Below are 21598 nucleotides of genomic sequence, written 5' to 3' on the forward strand. Positions count from 1 at the left end.
CTGATTCTCATTTAGTATTTTTACTCCATGGAAGCTATGTCTAAGATCAAGCATCTGTGTAAAATATAATTTTGTAAAATGGCTTTGTTTGAATCTCTCTTGATTGAAAATTTTTTCTCATCTTTACAAAGGTAAATTTTTAACTGAAACGCCTCTGCGCTGAAAGGGTTAATAGACCTGTAATTTGCAATTCAGACAAAACTATCGAGTTAGCAAAATCTATAGACTTGATCTATATTTTCCTAGCTGGTACGCTGTAATTGCCACAGCACTGCTGTTTGCTGTCTATAAAAAATTCAACGGGTTGTTGTGCTCATGAGTGTGCTAATGAAAGGCAAGACACCAGCCCTACTATAGTCTAGTGTGTGTGCAATCTTTTCTTCCTTGTCCTTCATTTGGTTCCGAATATAGTCAAATGGTGTTTTCTATGGTGAATTGGATTCACCTCTTGGATATTGTAATACAAGTCTTTGGAAAAAATCTGACAGACTGTGCTGACAGGCCAGATAAAGTTTTTAAAAATTATTTTCTGTCATGTGACAGTGCATGCTTCTTGGCAGCTAATGAGACCATATATTATAAATTCTTATTTATAAGTTTCATATAGTACAGTGGAGTCTGCTTAAACCAAACACGGTTAAACCGAAAACAGTGGTAAACCGAAATAAAATAAAATTCCCGATTGTTTTCCATCTTTGTCTTTGTGAGAAAATATTGTCCATAAGCCGAAATGCTCACATTTCTAAACAGAAAAGAATTTTGAGCGTTTTGACCACTAAGTCTTCCTTAGAAATCCTCATGAAATGCGAATCATTGAGCCTTATGCGCTTCCGGATAGCAGAACAGAATAGACATAAGAATACCTTATGCAGTTGCGAGCGTCGTAAAACTCTCACTAAAAACTAAGCCATAAGAATGCACACATATATATATGTTGATTGCAGGCCAGAGAGAAGTATCGCCAGTGTACCATTTGTCTACATTTGTCACGCACATCAGTGTGTTCACACAGTCTGTATAAGCCAAGTGACACAAAATACAGACTGTACGTCTGTCGCACATCCCATGGTTGGCCGTGGCTTAGCCTATTGTTTTTGCAAATTTAGTTCACATTGAGGCCCTGCACATGTGCATGTGACGGCATGTGATGTGTTTCATGGTGTCACTGGAATTGGTTTCTCACTTCTCTAGACTAGCAGAGAGCACTATACAGTGTACAGTACAGTGTGCTGATCCACTCTTATGTCTATTCTGTTCAGCAGATTAAACAAGCTAACAGTTTAGTAGAATTGCAAATGGCATTAAAGAGTTAATTCACAATTTGAACCTACTAGAAGCATTGATGGTCGAAAAATGAGGTTTGGGGGAAGAGGGAGGTAGTGTCATTTGTTTTGAGCATAGATGTCATGCTGTTGATGATTGACAGCTTGGCGGTTTAAATTTGAGTTAGAGAAAGTGATGTGATTAAGATCTTCTTTTAATTATTTTAGAATGTTAGTTTTAGTAACATTTTACTGTGCTCGCAACTGCATAAGGTCACATAAGCGCCAATTTTAGAATTATAGGTAAAATAGATTTTTCCAAACCAATGTTGAGTGCTTAGATGTGGCACGCGGGAGATCTGAGTGGGGCGAATTGTGATGGATTACTGGGTCTTTCTACTGGGATAATGTATCCCTCTCTCAGCGCTTTCAGCTCAGGGTGACCGTGGCAGAAAGTGTCAAAGTTTGCCTCCTTCATGATCTAAATTGTATCGATGGGGGTGGAAAAAACACCTGAATGTAAAAAAGAAAGATTTTCAGACTTTGGAGCAATTTACTGTAGTTTTGTCTAGGGTCATGCACTGTATCTGTCATGTATATTTGGCATTTACTTGACTCTACCGATTTTTTTCATGGATGTACACTCTACAGATCCCACTGTGAGGAAGTACGAGAATGAGAAGAAAGTTGAGGTGGGCCTGACACCTGATATGACAAAGAGAGAAATATACAAGTACATGAATAAAGCACTCTCTTGGGCGAAATCAAACTCTTCTGCAATCGGCCTTGTCATTGGACATGTTCCCCATGCATTGTCCGGGATCGCTGAGGCTATTGTCTTCTTGTGTGAAAGGTCAATGGAGGCCATCAACGTGTACTTGCTAGAGCCTGAAAGGAAAAATATTCTTCATGAATTTGAATCTCACTGCAAAGTGCAAAAGTGGAAAGAAGTACAGCACGAGACAAAGGAAGATTTGGAGTGGGAGTGCAAAGGTAAGAATCAGTCAGATCAGATGCATGTTGTAATTTGATGTGGTATTGTAGTGAAAACCACTAAATTGTACTCCTTTGTTTCTTTTCATGGCCCCAGTGAAGGCCATGTTGGATCCTGTTCCCTTGGTCACATAGATGAAACACACAACTAGATACAGTAAGAGTATTATGGCAGGGCAAATCAATTCTTTTTCAAAAACTTTCAGAGATCTAAACAGCTAGTAAAGCTGATGGAGAACACTTCTAAGGAGGATGTTTTTACTGGTGATTTGCACAAATTATATAGATTTCTTGTTTTGTATTTTTTTGCTTGACTTCATGTGGCTGTTATTTTTTTTAAAGAGATGCATCAGCAGCTGATAATAATTTTCCTCTTTTCCTCTTTAAAACTAGCAAAACCTCTGAAATATAATACTTATGCCCTGCTGGAAATGCCTTAGGTGTGTTTGAGTCAGAGGTCAAACTTGCAAGTAGTCATACTGCATCTATTAGTGTCTCCATAGCGCAGGAAATGACATTAAAGTACCATGGAGTGATATTTACCGAACATTGTCAGCCAGGGGTTATGTAACAAAGTCATTAAGAATCCAAGGAAGGGGCTGAAGACTGATCTTAACATTAATATCTCAGAAAGTTCTAGCCTTGCTTTTCAAACTCTGGTTCAGTTTGATCTGCCAATGAATATGGGTGGGTGGTTGGCGGGTGCTCTGGTGTGGTTTGCTCCTTCTTTCCTATCAAAGATATATCGTCCTTATCTCTCCTTCTTCTTTTTTATGTTTGTTACTCTCTTGTAACACCTCTAATCTTCTGACGCTCATATGACCTTATGCAGTTGCGAGTGCCGTAAAACCTCTACTAAAACTAACTAAATTGATATGGGTTTGGACTTCTACTGTTCTAATTACAATTGCAATTCTCAGGTATAATTAAAAATGAAGGATTGAGAACTATTCTCAGTCATATGCGCCACATTTTGACCGAGACTAAGCATCATTTCTTTGGATCAGAGAACATAACAAACTTTCTTCGGCTGAAGTTTGTCTTAATGAGATGATAGATGTAGGCCTACACCAGCCACTCAGGAGAAAGTCGAAATTGGATAGAAAGGTATCTTGGATAACTCGGGCTCTGACCATATTTGGTGAATGCCGCTAGGTTGAATAATCTGGAAAATTGACTTGCAAAAGATAAACATTATTTTGCTCTGTAAAAAATACAATACGAGTTACAAGTTAACATGATATGTAGTGAGTATAGTTTCTTCTATGATTTTTGCATCTGACTTGGGGAAAGTTAGATGCTTTCTATCACGCCTGTAGACTCCGCAGTTTTGAATATTCAGGCACTATGTAATTTACTGGTGAGAATAAATTTTATTTATATATTCACATCTCTGAAAAAGTGTGTTTGCTGGGGTCTCAGTTGATAGCCAAGAGGCAATTAGTAAGATAAAAGATTAAAATCTTTTCAAATCAATGGAGAGTTTCTGCAACTATATAAGGGTGTAATTCTTTAAACTGAAAATTAGGGGTAAACGACCCTTATCCAAGGTGATGATCAATTGTCAACAATAATAATGTTAAAGTTAGATACATAATCAGTATTTTACCTTGAAATCCACTGTCTGTTCTGCTTTCAAAGTGCTTATTATTTTGTCTCTTTAAATTTAAGCAAATTCACCTCCTCCACTGCTCCCACCCCTCTCCACTCCCTGCCCCCAAGATTTATTTAAAGAAACTTTTTTTTTTTTTTACATTGCACACATTCTTTGTTGCAGTGTGAATTATTTGTATACCTATTCCATGTCTTACCATTAATAATTTTTTTTCTTCTGTCTCTTTGTAGAAAGAGAAATTCCAAACTACGAAGACTTTGCTCTAAGTCAGAACTTCTCTGTGCACGTGGATGAGGAAAACCAGATCAAGTCACTTGTATGTATGAGAGAATGTGGGATAAATTGAATGTGAATTAGTGGGAGTCAGTTTCAGGGAAAATCATTGGTGGCTGTCTACTTGATGTTCTTCTGTGATGTTTCTGTTCTATTTGATGGTATTGATAATAATAATAATAATAATAATAAATAACATTTATATAGCGCTCAACCCTGATTAAAGTGCACAGACTCTGAGCAGTTTACAATCCCATACAATGTACAACAGTAACATAAAACATTGTGTTCTGACCACCCTACTAGCCTACAACAACCTATAATTTTAAACATTTTCCCTCTAGTTTATGTGGATTGGAGTTGTCATAGGCTGTATTTAAAATGACCCTGAGAAGGACTAAATGTTTTGAAGGTTGTGGGGGGGGGGGGGTGTTGGGAAAAACGGTTTGGTGGGCTAGCTCTCCTGATTTCTTGAAAATAGCACATCAGGGTCTGGGAATGATGATATACAAAAATTTACCCTTCAGAGGTCTGTGGTTATGTACATAAGGTTAATTGTAAAGTAGTCAAATGATGAAAATGTAAAAAAAAACCAACAGAATTAAAAACTTTTATTGATTATTCAAAATACGAATTTCTCAAATTGTCTCTTCTATTTCTGTCTCCCCCGCTCAATATCAGTCGTAAGACGCAGTGTGCTATTATCAGCTACTAGGCTCGAAAGACAAAAAAAGTAACTTTCCATGAAATTTATGTTTTTTGGATCTATTGAAAGTTTGAAATCTTCTGCATTTTGATTTATTTTGGAAGTGTGTGTGGTTTGTTGTGATCTTGGGTGACGAGTTAAAGGAATTTCGATCTTGCTAGTGAGGTTATTTTTTTAACCATTACCTCATGGCCACCTTTGCTTCAACCAAAGATTCTCCACTAGTGGAGTATTTTTGCTTCAACGTTCTTTATTTGCAACTATTTTTAGATTTTAACCTCTTTTCGAGCATGCATCGTCAGAAATGTAAGCAACTCTGATTGGTAAAACGGAGTAAAAACGGTAACTTCTAGCTCACTTCAAGCTTGTTTACGTAAACAGCTGACTGTGTCGGTGTGCCCTGCTGGCTGTTATTGTCTGTTGATCTTTCAGTTTTACACTTGGATTGACTTAAAAATTCGTTTTTATTGTGTTTTAGTGCTTTTAAAAGATTAATTATAACCTTCCTCTAGATCTCTCTAAGCGGACTCCTTACCAAGAGGACACCGAAGCGGTCTATGTGCGTGTGTGTTGGTGTGTTTGTATGTGTGTGTGTGCGTGAGTGTGTGTGTGTGTGTGCACTCTCGTGTGCTTATGGTGCTATTGCAAACGTATAATTGGGTAGCGTAATAAGGGCACGTAAGCCGACTCGCGGCTTTCCAAGGGCGTCGTTTCGGTTAAATTGGGGTAATTCAGATCTCTGTTTCTTTGCTGTTTTGCTATAAAACACGAAATGAAAAGACTTTCTTCATTACAATAGTGTAAGTTGTTTGTATATCCGATTATCTGGAGCTAGAGAATTGCCGTGGAAAAGGAAGCCCCTCGGGGTCGGAATGCAAGGTCGTCCGGTTCAAAATTGACACCCATGTATTTGAATACCTTGTGTGATTGTGAGGTAGAAAGACTGTACTTAACGACTGGCGTCAACTCACTGACTGGAGAAGACGTGAGGATCTCGAACGTGGCGACGCGCCTGCGCTGGCCGGCTTAGATCGTGTCGTCGGGCCCTCAGAGGTTACTTCGCCGGCATCTACGACGACGTCGGCCACTCTGGTCTCTAGCAGAAACTGAGACGGATCAGAAGGGGCGCACAGAATTCCCGCCTCGCCTTTATACCCATGTTTCAGCGCCCCTAGTGTCACGGGGCGGCAACTCTGTTCGGCCCGCCCAGCGCCCCCTAGTCTCATGGGCCCGTAACTCTCGATTATTCATCTCTCTAATAACAGCTTGCAGAAAGATGAATGGTTAGCAGAAAACTATACAGCGTTACGCGTGGTTTCCCATGGTTATTTGTTTTGACCTTTGGCGTTTGGATAGAAATCCTTTAAAAAAAATGTCTAAGTTTTCGAAGATCATTTTTAACATGAAATGTGTAAAATAACGGTTAAAAAGGCGCCATTAGAAAGAACAGTTCTTTTTTGTATAAGAATAGAGTCATCGGCTTGGAATTGTTTTGCATGAATCGTTCTGTGAAACTTCGAGGAGCACTCAGTGTACTACAGTATAGAGCCGACCCCTCGCCGCGGGGACGGATGCGGTGCCACCGAGACAACGCTCGGTGCTTTTATTGAAATAACGACAGATCATCTTGTTTGAAGCAATAAAATACTGATTTGTAATAATCTCACAGTCTTGAAAAAAGTTAGGCTTCATTTCTTTGTTATAATGATTGTACTCCTATAATGTAGAGATGTTTGGTGCACTTAGTACTGGTACTCTTTTATTATCTGTCAATCATGGGGTTGCAGCCAGTTAGCGACTTCAGCAATGTTATGTTAAATTGAAACCGCTGCCTTTCTCTTAAACATTGGCTGAGAGGTAAAAGTATGGTACCAAAATTCTCAGGAGACATAGGCCTTTCAAATGAAACAGATGAATTTGACATACAGCTACTTTGAAAATTAAGAATCTGGTGTCCTAGTATAATGCTAATATTTTGTTGCGTTTGACGTGAAGTCCATTCTCGTGAAAATTTTGTTTTGTCCGTTAGTTTTTTTCTCTTTGAATGAATAGTTTTCTACTTCTGTATGTTACCTTGTAGTGGCATAGCCAAGATAACCGCTAAATTTCAAGTCTCTATCTCCATTCTAAGACCCCTCTAATTGCTATGGAAACATGTTGCTCAACTGCAGAGGCCATTTTCTCCTTTTCGTTTTTCCTCACCTCGCACAAATAAAAGTTCTGTATTTTCGTCAAATGTGGTCATATTTACTTCATTCTTGTTTTAAATTGTAGGGAATTGGTGATAGTTTTTAAAAATAATGTTAACTCAGTTTTGAAATTTCCTTAATATGACTGATATTGACCGGCAGAAACACATTTTTGCTGTCTCATTATAATGTTAAATAGTAATGTCAGTTCTGAAAGTATTTCAAAATACAAGCCCATAAATATATTTGTTTTTGCTTTTACAGGTCCCCATCTTGATGTGTCTCCCGATCACTTTTAAAGATATCTCTCGACCTCACCTCCAAGCACACTGTCCACAACACAGGAAGCTGCTAGAGAAAAAAGTGCAAGCCAAAGTCAGAGAAAAGGCAGACCTGCAGAGTCTTGACTCTACTGTGGGAATTATTTCTGTAAAGGAAACTGGCTATCTGTTGTACTATGCTCCAAGGTGGGAATTTGGAGCTGGTCAGGTAAGCCACAGGCCAAACTTGTGTCTTTACTGTCTCTGTAAGTTTGCTCTTTTTATGGATCGTAAAAGTTTGTAGCAAAAAAACATCTATTTACTGTAAAGGTCTACTCCAGCCTTCCCTGTCTTAAAATGATTAAAATCATGTTTCCTGCCTGTCATTACAGTTACCTCCATGTTACCACACACAGAGTGGTAGCGGCAAATGTGGGAATATGTGAAGTAAGTTTAGAATGGAGCCATGAAGTAGACCATCACCATGTGTCGCGACGCGGTGGAATCAGGTGCTTGTCAATTTTTGGACATGTGGTGTTGTTGCTATCATCTTAAAGCTTTTTTTTTTGCTTTCGATGTAAAGATAGCCGTTCATCTTCGATACAAGTCGAGATATTGGCGATTGACAGAAGTGCGAGGCGCCTGGTTTCAGAGGTAAAATTAGCAAGTAAATGGCTGCCAAAATTTAGTTATTTCCTTAGTTTGAGAATCCGGTGAAACTTAAAGTATGCATTTTTTGTGCCTTTTATCAACTTTTTTTTAGTATTGTTCGCTCAGAAATGAGTTCTTTAATGGACATGAAAGGTGTTGAGCAAAGAAACAAAAATTTGATAAATATTCCCAAAGGTGTGGGAAAATCCCAGTTTCTTCACTTTCATCCTATTGACGAGCACCTGATTTCACCACACTGCCTCACAAATTAACTCTCTCATTGTTGTTGTTGTTATCGATCCAGATTAATTAACTCTTTCAAAATGACACACTTTAATTCCCTGATACATCAAGGTGTTGAGGAAACTTGTGAAACTAATGATGTACCAGTATATCCTTGAAGTGTTGTGTTGTGTTGTGTTGTGTTAGTTTAAATGTAAGTTTCCTTATAAAAATTTGTGGTGGATATGACACAAGCAGTTATGAACTATGGGTTGTTGGCAAGTGTTCTGGTATGGTTTGCTCCTTCTTTCCTATTAAATATCTATTGTCCTTATTGTGCCTGCTACTTTTCTTTGGGTGTTACTGTCTAGTAACACTTCTAATCTTTTACCCTTATATGATCTGGGTTGCAAGTGCTGTAAAACTCTTACTAAAACTCAAAAATACAATAAATGAACTTGTCTGGCTAACAGAAACTTTGAGTTTGATTTTGAGTAAATTCCAAAATGTTGCTGAATATTGCTTTGAGACACAGTACTCTCTAAAACCCTTTGACTTAAAATTAAACAAAGTATATAGTGAAAAACAATTGCTTTTGTCTTGAAAGTGATGAACTTTTTGATGATTGAGGGGCATTAACTCACCCAGCCCTAATGCTGATTGTATAGGTATGCGTGCGCAACGCTTCGACTCTAACGTTGACAGTATCGGTATGAAAAATTTCGCTCAGTTGTGTTCAATAAAGAAAGCTATATTCGTGAACCATGTGAGAGGGTGCGGAATTTGAACACACTTCCTTTCTTCACTTTTTGTTTACATTTTTACTCTGTTTTTATAGACCTTTTGTAACAGAGTATTGCATAAAAACTATCATATATTTGCCTTCAAAATGTTAATACGCACAAATAAAGGTTTGAATAAGATATGTACCAAATTTAGGTAGGATATGTTAAACTTTAGTATTTTTTTCAATTTGTCAAAAAATGGTAAAAATCTCTAGGGAGAGCTGAAATGTAGGCCAAGGTTATGTGAGTTATATAACTGTTTGATTTTGATAAGTAGACTGATGTAGTACTGCAATTTCTTTTTTTTTTTTTCAAAAATGAGTAGCCTGCTATGTTTAAATTGTTCCTACTCTGATTTGTTGGAGTACCAACTGTTATTGGAATCCCCAGGTTATTGCCAGAGCTGTGAACCTGTGTGTAGAAAAGGCGAAGGAGTATGACTGCTCTGTTGTCTTTGTCCCACCTGGAATTTCAAGTGAAGACACTTTCAAGTACCCACCTAGGTTCCTGGCCCAGCAAGTTTTTCACAGCCTGGATAACGTCTTACTGGAACAGGGTCTCAAATATATGGATATTCATTTGAGAGTACACCATTCCCCATACAAAGAGGTAAATTTAGGACTGCTAGTGTTGGGGGATGGGGACTTGAGAGGTTGAGGGGGGGAGTAGTAATAGCAGATAGGAGGTAGTGGTGGATACCATCATAACTTCCTCAGTGGAGCGTGGGCATGCAGTCTGACAATCACACAATGCAGCACTCACAGTGTGGTAAGCTTAGACCCACAACTGGTCATTCTCAAAGAAGATGGTACCTCCTATCAATAATACTGACTGAACACTTAACTATCATGTACTGAAGGTTTTTAATACTGGAAATATTGTATAGTACATCAGTATTATAAACTCAAAAGTATGAATTGTGAAGTGTGCTGACAAAATGAGTTATTTCTCGGATTTGAGCCCTATGGAAATAGATACGTCATGCTTGTAAGTAAAGGTTTGGCAATTAGTAAGTATGAAATAACTAAAATCATTTAGTACTTAATAGATATTGCATCAATAGAAAACCTAGTTCATTTTACCGTGGTGTCAATGTTTGGCCAATATCTGCATTTGTGGATTGTGAGAAGTAACTCATTTTGTCAGCACGCTTCACAATTGATATAAGTAATATGTGTGCAAAGCATACTGTTCCAATAGGTAAAAAAATAATTTCTTCTCAATTTGCTGTCACTAAATGAAACAAAATCCTTTTGAGAATACAAACAAAATACATGTCTTCAATTTTAATGTCTTAAAGAATAGTTGGTCACATATTAAGTCCCTCTCTTTCCTTTTTTTTGTCCCTTCTATGGCCTTTTCCAACTATTCACTCAAAAATCAACATTGTCAAGGTTCAAATTCTTGAAAAGAAATAGTACCCTAAAGTTTGTCACATTTTTAAATGTTTCTTTTCAGGCTTTCAAGGCTGAAATGGACAAGCGCAAGCCTTCGTTTGCCAAGAAGTCACCATCATTTACTGAAGGTAAGTTCTAATCTGTGTATCTTGTGGTATGTTTTTGTTGTAATACGATTTCACAAAATCAAGTGACAAAAAAGCAGAGATTACTCAACAAGTACCTTGACATGCATTAGCTGACTGAATTATAATGAGCGTGAAGAGCAGCTGGCTTTATCAAAAAACACATTAAATAGATTGTTGATGAGTTGTTGTCATTGTTTTTTTTTTTTTACTGTTGTTGTTATTTATCCAGCACATGCTGAGTACTTTTTGTTCTTGTTGTTTTTACTGGTGTTGTTATTGATTTACCACCTGCTGAGGTTTCACCCCCTTTGCTTGATGCCTTGTAGTACAATGTGCTGTTTCTGTAGTTTTCCAATTTCAAATGGGAGTTAAATATTTTTGGTCAGGTTAAAAGAAAACGGAGAAGGTGACAGTTGACTGTAGTGGTGGAAGTTATATATGGTGGTCAGGAAATGGAGATGCAGTTTTATATAATTGAGATGGAATTTTGGAGAAAACATATTTTGTTGTACAGCAAAAGGGTTACTGTTGTGTGTCCTTTTCTTAAGTTGCCAGTCATGTTTTAATTTTTAATTTTTTTAATTTGGGTATTATAGCAATGGTATTTCACTCGAACCATATCATTGGCAGAAAATAGGTTTTTGGTTTTTTGTTCTAGAACCTTTTCTTTTCTTTTCTTTTGGTAAGTGTCTTACGGCGCTCGCAACTGCATAAGGTCATATGCGCGCACAGGACACACAAAACATTTTCAGTTGGTAGGAAATATTGAATTTTGCATGGGTGGTGGCCGAAGCCTACTTTTATCATTTTAGACCACCAAGGGATCTTTATCATGCACAACTTGCACATGGGACCTCGAGATTTTTCACCTTTTTCCGAGAAGGCTAGGTGTAGATCTTTCCTACCAGAAGATCAGCGGTGAGACTGAAAGACAGCAGTAAGGAGCCAAGGAGTAGCAGTCGAAAGGCTGCAAAAAGAGTCAGGAGCCCAAAGGAGGGGGCTAAGGAGGTGAGGGGATGGGGGTAGAAAGTGGAGATGAAAGCAGATGACAGAACATTGCTACAGAGCAGGAAAGGATGTGAAAGGAGACAATTTTAGAGAAGAAAATTTTTTGCTTGGTACCCGGATTGAACCCGGGACCTTTGAATGAGAGGCGATCACCTTAACGTCTAGGCCATGAGACCCCCCATAAAAGCTTTGCTGATGCCGTCTTGTGGGTCCTCAAAAAAAAAATTATTCTCCCCAAGAATAGACATGATCCATTGTAACTTATTTAGGTGTAAATTAAATCATCTGGAAATTGATTTGGATCAGGAAATGTATTTTTGCCCGTTGAAATATACTCAAGAAGCAAGGTACATGAACTCCCCTCCTTTGTTATAGAGTCATTCCTTTCTAAGGTTTGAATTGTTTCTTATTTCTTTTAGTGTGCCGTATCATGAAACAGAGATGAGTTCCAAACTAGTACATTTCAACATTTGTCTTAAATATTTTGGGTTCATGTCTTTCCTCTTTTAAAAAAAAATTTTCTGTAGATTTTGTAAATTTAGTATATTACTGTGGGAGGGACGATGACTTGCTAATATAAATTATGCAAGCTATGGACTTATTCTTTGACTGAAAGGTCACATTTTGTATTGGGGAAAAAAGAGTCTGTGTAAAAGCTTGATAGTTGTACAGCTTGTACTTTAATGCATTAAAAATCTCAAGTATTGGAGATTTTACCCTGTTATGTTTTTTCTTTTCCCACTGCAGAAAAACAAGTTTGTGTGAGATAGGTTGAGGTATCGATGAAAGTTTTAGAAGTCTTTGTGCCAAATTAACATCTTACTAACTGAAACAAGCTTTTGAAACTAAAACTCTGGCTTAAATAACCCATACCTGCCAACCAGTACGATAAAACCGTATTTCGTACGGTTCCAACATGCTCGGTACGATGGTACGGTATCGCATTGAAAAATACGATTTCGCGTTTTTGTAATAGCACATCGAGAGTTTGTTTCGGGAAAAGGGCATTCCACAATTTTAATTCGCTGATGAGCCCACAAATACTTTGGTACTCGGGTCCTCAGGGGAAATGAACAAATATTTTGTGTTGATTGCTCCCACTTTGTCTTCATTGTTTATAAATATCGACACTGGGCATGAGGTGTACTAATACAGAATACCGATTTTTGTAAGTCTTAAGTTATCCACCTGCAAAATCTCGAATGATTACAAGCATGTTGTTACTGTTCAGTATTTTGCTTCCAGTCTTTCTGTTTTTTTCTTTTGTCTTTCCGTTGTTGATGGAAGTTAGGCCCATGTTAAATTACTACAGTTATAAATTCTAGGTCTAAATTGTGTTTCCTCTTAAAAGTGTATAAACAAAAGTGTGTTGTGACGCGTTTACGGGTAAATCTAGGATGCTGTTTCACAATAGATAATGCAAAGCAGCCAAAGAAAAAACAGAGAGCAGACTTTTTGTGACACATATGTTAATGAGTTTCCGTTCTTCTCATGCTTTGAAGCATCTAACAAATTTGCCTTTTGCAGGCACTGCCGACGTGACATTTCCATTTCACATGGTGGACGTTCTGACATTCTGCGTCATGCTAAAATAAACATCCATAAAAGAAATGTAGAGGCTGTAGTGTTGGGCTTTAGTCAATATCGATATCGGGTACTCATCTATACTGGTTTTCTTAGTAAATACTTGATATCGCAGAGTCCCTTAGTCGATACTGATCAGTGTAATGAGTGTAGTGTTTGCCGCCTAATCTATGTGATATCAGAGAGAAACGTGCTGTCTACGATCACCCGTCTTTTGTTTCTAAATAGGCTTAGTCATGTTGAGAAAGAAGAAGAGCACTGTTTGGAAGCATTTTGAAGAGTTTGCATGAAACAAAGAGGCAAGGTGCCTTGTTTGTCTCAACATATTAAAGCATCATGGGAACAGCACAAATCTCATGAAACATCTACACACCAAACATCCAAGTGAAAGTGCTGCCCTTGACAAGGAGAAAGGCGGTAGCAGAGTTGCAGTGCAGGACCTGCAAAGCTGATGAAACTATCAGATTACACCCGTTCAGAGCCCTACCCGCCTTCACACTTCAAGAAAAAAACTTCTTGATGACAAGGAAGTCAAAATGATTTGCATAAAAAACAAAAAACAAAACAATAAACAAAAATAATAATAACAACAACAACAAAAATCGCATCTTACAACTAGGTACACAGGCAGTAGAGCCTGGTAAGCCAAATGACTGACACCGTGACCTTTGACCTTTCATCTCTTTAAGCACAGACAGTAAATTATATACTGTCTCTGATTAATGCGCTTCAAGGAAACAATACGGTCAGCACATGTTATATTTTTGTGACGTCACAGTATCAATATCGAGTATCGATCGATACTGGGAACGCGGGTACCTGATACTACCCGATATTAGCTAATATCGATTAACGCCCAACACTAAGAGGCTGACATGGACATAAAGAAAGATCAACCACCCGTTTTGAATTTCGAATCGAAATCTTTAGCAGAAGATGAGAGTGCAATATATGCTGAATGCCTTTTTACAGCTTTTTATTTGAAACATAACTTTCCATTGTCGGCTGCAGACCACATGGGCCCATTATTACATGCAGCTTTCCCAAACTCCCAGAAAGTTAAACAATTTCACTCAGGTAGGACAAAGACTTGAAGCATTGCTAAAGTTATGGCAAAAGAAAACACTTACTCATTAGTACAGAAATTAAGAAAATTTCCCTTTTAAAGTTTTCTCTCTCTCTCTCTCCTTCCTGACTACCCCTATTTTTCTGGGTCGCTTTGCAAGTGAGATAGTGAAATTTTAGCCCAAGGGAGGCCAAAATTCCATTGTAAAAATGTAAAATGTCGTTTTCGGCCGCGCCCGGACCCCCCACCAGGGCGATGCCCCTGGACCCCCCACCAGGGCGATGCCCCTGGACCCCGCCAGAGCCTAAGGTGGCCCTTGGGCCCCGCTAGCCTATGCGTCCCCTATGTTGAAGCCTTTTCTCTTTATGTATTTTTTAAAATTTTGCTTTCAGAGGAAACCGAGGAAAAGTACCTTCAAGTAGTTGGTTGGAGAGACAACATGCCCCAAGTTCTTGATGAACTGAAGCTGAAGGTACAACCTGAATACTATTATTTTGAGGTATGGCACTAACATAAGTAAATGAATTGTGTGGGTGTGTGGGAATATTCTTCCACTATGTTAACATTACTGTGCCATTTCACACTTGATATGAGGCATACGATGATTATGGTTAGTTTTGTGTCTCTATATATGTCTACAATGTCATCATCATCATCATCATTGCCTTTCTCACCCTAGATCAGGATATAGGCCACAAACATACACTTTCCACCTTTGCCTATCCTGGGCTAGTCGCTTGATGTCACTCGATGTCTTCCCACTTTTCTGTACATCTATTTCCTTGACTCTACTCCAGGTTCCATGTGGTCTTCCCCTTGATCTTTTACCCTGTGGGTTCCAATCTAACACTTTCTCTGTTATGCAGCTGCTTGACGTCCTGAAAGTGTGTCCAATTCATCGCCAACGCCTTCTTCCCACCTCATCTCTGACTGGGCTCTTTCTCGTTCTTCTTAATACTTCCTCATTGGTGATCCTGTCTGTCCATCTGATCCTCAGTAGCTTCCTCAGACACTTGTTCAAGAAAACCTGGATCCTCTTTATGCACGTCTGAGATGCATTCCACGTCTCATATCCACACAAGACTGACTTCTCATTTGTGTAGAAAATTCTCAGCTGTCCGTAGTGAGATATCCCTGGTCCTCCAAATCCTGTTCCTCCCTGTCTGTCAATTATACTCAAAAAATAGCAGAAGGATTCAACATCTTCTAGTGCATTTCCCTCTACTGTGACCTGCTCCTTTTGTAATGCATCTATCCTTAGGACTTTTGACTTTCTGGGGTGGGTCCTCAATTCAACAGACTCTTTTGTTGTTTTTGTATAGTGTTTTATGGCGCTCGCAACTGCATAGGTCATATGAGCACGCGGGACACTCCTAATATTTTCAGTTGGTAGGAAATTTTGAATTTTGCCCGGTTTTTAGACCACTAAGGGATCTTTAACGTGCGCAACTTGCACACGGGCCCTCCGAGATTTTTCGCCCTTGTCCGAGAAGGCTAGGTGTAGATCTTTCCTACCAGAAGATCAGGGGTGTGGCAGAAAGACAGCAGTAAGGAGGAGCCAAGAAGTAGCAGTAGAAAGGCTGCAGAAAGAGTCAGGAGCCCAGAGGAGGGGGCAAAGGAGGTGAGAGGGTGGGGGCAGAAAGTGGAAATTAAAGCAGACAACAGATCATTGCTAGAGAGCAGGAAAGGAGGTGAAAGGAGACAACTTTAGAGAAGAAAATTTTTCGGTCGCTACCCGGATTTGAATCCGGGACCTTTGAATGAGAGGCCAACACCTTAACCTCTAGGCCACGAGAGCCCCCTCAACAGACTCTGATAGGTTGTTTAAAATTGTTGCCTTTTCTTGTATCTGTACCTGAGTGTGTCACAGAAGCGCCAAGTCATCTGCAAAGTCCAGATCGTCCCAGTGTGTCCATGGGGTCCACTGTATGCCGTTTCTGTGTCCTCTGGTGGTTTCCTTCATCAGCCAGTCAATTGCCAAGATAAAGAGGAAAGGTTATAGTAAACATCCCTATCTCGCATGCAATCTGGTCCGTGGTTGACCGGTTTTTCCTAAAAGCAGCCTGTTCATCCCGAAGTCTTGAATCCGTTGCAGACTTTATTCTCTCCAGAATGATTCTGTTGAAGACCTTATCTGGTATTGAGAGAAGAGAGATTTCTTGGTAGTTGCTGCAGTTGCTGAGATCCCCCTTTTTAGAAAATTTCACAAGGTGTCCTTCTTTCCAATCCTTTGGGTACTTGCTCTCATTCCAGATCCTGGTAAACAACGGGAGAAGGAGGTCTGCCATCACATTGGCATCTGTTTTTAGGGCCACTGGTGGAATCTGATCAGGTCCGGCTACTTTACTGTTGTTCAGCTTCTTAATGGCATCCATAATCTCTTGTTTCGATGGAGCATCACAGCAGATTGGTTACTCTTTTCTTTCTGGCAGGATGTTTGGCGGGTTACTTGGTGGTGGTCTGTACAGGAGACTGTTGAAATGCTCTACCCTTCGTCTTAACTGAGCTTCCTTTCGAAGAATGGTTTTTCCCTCTTGGTCTTTTACTGTTACTTCTGGTTTCCCACATTTTCCAGAAAGTGTCTTTGTAGTCTGGTAAAGGATTTTCGCCTGTTCCCTCCTGCTGCTGCCTCCTCTGCCCTCTCTGCCAGCCTGTTCATGAATTCCTCCTTGTCTTTTCTCAGTGATCTCTTTTCGTCTTTAGCTGTTGTTCTGTACTGCTCCAACGCGTCTGCTTTTGATCCCCTTGTTCTACTTGCATTTGTCTCTGCTTTCAATTGCCTTCTAATGCTAATCAAATCCAATGACCGTTGGCTAATTCATTCCTTATGCTCCAATTTCTTCTCACCGTGTATTTCTTGACATGTTGAAGTAAAGACTTCTTTGACCTTGGTCCAGTGCAACTCCCCCTCCATGTCCTCCTCACCAAGATCCGCCAAGGGTTGAAATCTGTTCCTCAACTGCAGTTGAAACTTCTCTTTCTTGTGTCCATCTAAAAGACTTAATTGGAACTTCTTTCTTTTGGTTCCTGTTCTGGTTCCATGCTTTTTGAGACCAAGCTAGAGTTTTGCTAACAGCAGATGATGATCCGATCCAACGTCTGCCCCTCTCTGTACTGTGACATCTTCCAGTAAACACCTGAACCTACGAGAGATACAAAAATGATCGATCTGGTTCTCCATTACTCCATCCGGTGATACCCAAGTAGCCTTGTGGATCCTCTAGTAGGCGAAAACAGAGCCTCCGATGACAAGACTGTTGAAAGCACAGATATTTGCAAATCGCTCACGTCTCCCATGATTCCCTCATACCCTACGTTGTCCTAACCAATCAATGGCATCTCCCATTATGATGTTGACATCCTTTCTTGGTAGTTTATCGATAACCCACCTAGAGCCGGCTGTAAAAAAACATCCTTGTCTTCATCTGAAGCTTCATTTGTTGGGGCGTAGATCTGTACTAGGTTCATGTTGATGCTCTTACTCCTGGTGGTGAAAGAAGCCATGATGATCCTCTCCCCCTGTGGTTCCCATCCTTTGACTTCTGTGCATACTTACTCAAAATCATTCCAACTCCCTCCGGGTGGTGCTTGTCTTCCCTCCCTGAGTAGGCCTACAATATTTGTTCCTTCGAGCTGAGCTGCTTCTGTCCAGACTGCATCCTTTCAAGTCAGACCATCCCAAGAATGTCCTAGGTCTAATCTATGAAATATGTGAAGTTATGGATACAGGCTTGCTACTCATTTGTGGAGTTGATTTTGCTGTGTTGTTATTACTGTTACTATTACTATTACTATTGCTATTGCTATTACTATCATTACCATTATTGTTGTGGTTGTCATAGTATTTGTACTATTTACATTATATTTAGTATTATAATAAATGGATCAATAGAATAAAGTGTGAACTTTTCCTTTCCCCAGATGCCACCTGCTGTTCGAAGCAGTGGGTTGAGTGATTGGGGAGAAGGAAGTTACAATTCTAATGCCTGGACTCATAGAGCTTCTACAGGCTCAGACATGAGGGAAGACACCGAGAGGGAGAGGAGAGATGAAACTGAGAGGAAAAGGAGAGAAGAGACCGAGAAGGAGTTGAGAGAAGAAACTGAGAGGAAGAGGAGAGAAGAAGAAACTGAAATGGAGAGGAGAGAAGAAGCCGAGAGGAAGAGGAGAGAAGAAACCGAGAGGGAGTTGAGAGGAGAAACTGAGAGGAAGAGGAGAGAAGAAGAAACTGAGATGAAGAGGAGAGAAGAAGCCGAGAGGGAGAGGAGAGAAGAAACCGAGAGGGAGAGCAAAAACAGCTCTCGGAGTTTTTACACAGGTACAAGGACAACAACGAAGATCAGTGCAGAGGTGTGTTCTTAAAGTTTTTTTCACTTGAGTAAATTTGACATTTTTGTTTCATTCCGGACTGTGGAACCACTAGTCTCCCCCAGGGATTACCACTATGTCATGCTTTGAAGTAATGCAACCCTCTTGTTAAAAAATATAATGAACAAAATATTGACTTGAGAGAATGTGAATATTGTGTAATTCTTTTGATAAAATAACATGGCGTACCTTATAATCTATGATATCTCCAAGAATATTTATTATTTGAAGGATACAATGGAGTCTGCTGAAAATGAAATACACAGTTAATCCAATAACAGCGATAAATTGAAAAAATTAAACTCCCAGATTTTTTTGCCATATTATTGTTACTGTTACTCTAACTATTATTATTACTATCATTACTATTACTGTTGTTCTAGTATTTTTATAATTAACGTTATTTTTAGTATTATCTAGGGCTGTACCCCGGTAGCAAACACGCTCTCGCTCGCAAGACCCTAGTTCAAGTCACAAGCCTCAAATCACTAGGTCAAATCATCAAATCAAATCACCAGCATGATACGTTGAGTCTAGCCTAAGCTTCAAGTACCCACACCAAATTGCAATCCGCGAAGCCACTCGTGTCTGACCCCCTCTTCCTTCTCCTCCCTGCTTGCAATCCGCGAAACCCCTAACGTCAGAAAGAGAGAGGGGGGGAGAGAGAGAGACCCCGCACACAGTGTCACTGCGCCACAAACTAGTCTGTTCGATTATTCGAAGGCATACGAGCAGCGGACGGCAGGCAAGACTCAAATCGCAGCAGAGCAAAGCACTTGGTCCCAAGACCTGCTTGGCATCTCGTATTGCTTTGTGCTAAGGGCTTGCTCTGGTGCCAATAAATCTGCTTTGAGTCCAACTACCGCCCTGGCAAAACAACACCGCTCGTCAGTACCACACCGCTCGTCAGGCAAACACCGCTCGTCTGCACCGAGCCGCAAGATCTACCGGTAATCCACCCCGCTCGCGGCGTGAACTCTGAACTCTGGACGTGGAGGAAGCAAGAGGCAGCGCTGGTTTTGGTGCAAGGCGAAGAGGGCTGTAATAGCCTAGTGCAGACCGTTCGCGACCTCGGTGCTTTAACAGTGAAAATGTGACATCTTCGTAGGCTCCCATTTTGTTATGAGCTGTTTTCACTGGTATTAAAAATGGAGATACGACAAGAAAGCACTGGGGTAGCGGTATGCTAAACTATTTAGGACGCTGAATAAAGGTGTGAACACTTACAAACAATTTTTAACTAACAAAATAAATCAGTATTGTTAGCATCCCGTGGCTTGTAATTTAATACTCGCCTAAACTACACTTCCACTCCCACCCCGACACTTAGAACAAGTTGAAGTTGAAGAGAAAGCATTAGGGAGAGGATGACAATCGTGATTTTGTCTCTGAACAATGTAAACAACTTTTGATTTGACTGCTTCCCTATCAGAAAATCATTGTTAAGGTAAATTATATCACATTGTTAATTACATTGTAGGCCTATAACTTTTGAAAAACATCTCGCTGCACTGTAACTGATATTATGTATGTATTGTGCATGTTCTATCATACAAATAATAATTATGATCTCGAATTACGCCCAGAAAATCAATAAAGCAAAACATAATCCTTCCCCCCACCCAAAAAAATTTTTTTTTTAATCAACAAAAAACTGAACAAAAAAAAACCAAGACAAATAAAACCCTGTCAAACCAGGAGGCGTAAGGGGAGGGGCGGGTTCTACGTAAAGCGAGGGGTGGCGAACACCTCTCGCTTTCCCAGCCATACCACCCCTTCCCCTCCCCAAACAGCGCCATTGCTGGAAGTGTGAGGGTTTTTTAGGGCTTGTCAGCGTGCAGCACGCGGGCAGAAGTATCGCGCGCTCAGTAAACAAGAGTTTGTGACATCACGACACAAATCAGTAAGCCCGTCCGCCGTCCACGAGTAGCAACTCCGGTAGCGGGCAAAGCTCAAGCCTGCTCGCAAGCCTCTGGCACGAGCCGTCCGTTGCTCGCAAGCCTTCGATTAATCGAGCAGACTCCAGCCCTAGTATTATCATTAGACTTAAAGGGATCAATTGAATAAGGTATGAACTTTTCCTTTCTCCAGATTTCTTCTGCTGTTCAAAGAAGTGGGCTGAGTGATAGGAAAAAAGAAATGTACGATTATGATGCCCTGACTCATAGAGTTTCTACAGGCTCAGACAAGAGCGAAAAAGCAGAGAGGGAGAGGGGAGATGAAACCAAGAGGGAGAGCAGAAACAGCCCTCAGAGTATTTACACAGGTACAAGGACAACAATGGAGACCAGTGCAGAGGTGTGTTCTTAAAGTTTTTTTCACCCGAGTTAAATTGACAGTTTTGTTTCATTCAAGTTTTCGGACTGTGGAACCACTAGTCTCTCACAGGGATTACCACTGTGTCATGCTTTAAAGTAATGCAACCCTCTTGCTTCTCCTTCCTTCTTTCTTTCTTCTTCTATCTTTTCTCCCACCGCTGGCCTCATGTGCAGCAAAAAGAGAGGTCACCCATCCCACAGAGTGGGCGCCTTGTTGACCGTGAGGTGCGACCCGTTTACTGATATGAGCAAAAAATGTTGAGAGAAGTGTAGTCTTTGAAAGAAAGATGGAGAAAGAACGGGAAAATAACTGTTCATTTGATGTAGATTTATTCTACCGTTTGGATACTTCAAAAACTTGTATTGTTTTAAACATTATGTGCACTCTCTCAGGGAAAGCACTGTGTAAATTTCAAATACACCATTATTATCTTATGATATAGTACTATTATTAGTATTATTATTCTTACATGTCATTATTGTAGTTGTTGTTGCTGTTATTATTATTGTTATTGTAAGATTTAAAATGGGTCTCTAAAGTAGTAGGCTACCTTCTCTCATTACTAGATATCAGCTCGTATTCCTGGCGATATGTTGAGTGGTGAGAGAGGAGGAGAGTACTCGTCTGATCATAGGGCTCGCAGGAATCCAAGTTATTTTACAGACCCAGAGATGAGAAACAAGACGGAGAGAGATGGAGGAGCCAGTTCTTATAGTAATCGTCGGTTGTCGGCAGGAGCTGGGATAGGTATCAAGGTGGGTTCTAAATAATG

At 39.9% G+C, this 21598-nt stretch overlaps 1 protein-coding gene across 1 annotated transcript in view; it reads left to right on the plus strand.

Annotated features, from left to right (window-relative positions):
• Positions 1-21598, plus strand: part of LOC101848956 — a 51296-nt gene that overhangs the window by 19379 nt on the left and 10319 nt on the right. The window contains exons 5-13 of the mRNA XM_005094631.2: positions 1914-2255; positions 4101-4186; positions 7303-7527; positions 9347-9565; positions 10415-10481; positions 14532-14638; positions 18061-18489; positions 20599-20805; positions 21393-21581. Of these exons, the coding sequence (XP_005094688.2) occupies positions 1914-2255; positions 4101-4186; positions 7303-7527; positions 9347-9565; positions 10415-10481; positions 14532-14638; positions 18061-18489; positions 20599-20805; positions 21393-21581 (1871 nt within the window). The remainder of the gene's footprint in view (positions 1-1913; positions 2256-4100; positions 4187-7302; positions 7528-9346; positions 9566-10414; positions 10482-14531; positions 14639-18060; positions 18490-20598; positions 20806-21392; positions 21582-21598) is intronic.

The sequence above is a fragment of the Aplysia californica genome, unplaced genomic scaffold (assembly GCF_000002075.1).
Source record: "Aplysia californica isolate F4 #8 unplaced genomic scaffold, AplCal3.0 scaffold00086, whole genome shotgun sequence".
Classification (NCBI taxonomy): Eukaryota; Metazoa; Mollusca; class Gastropoda; order Aplysiida; family Aplysiidae; genus Aplysia; species Aplysia californica.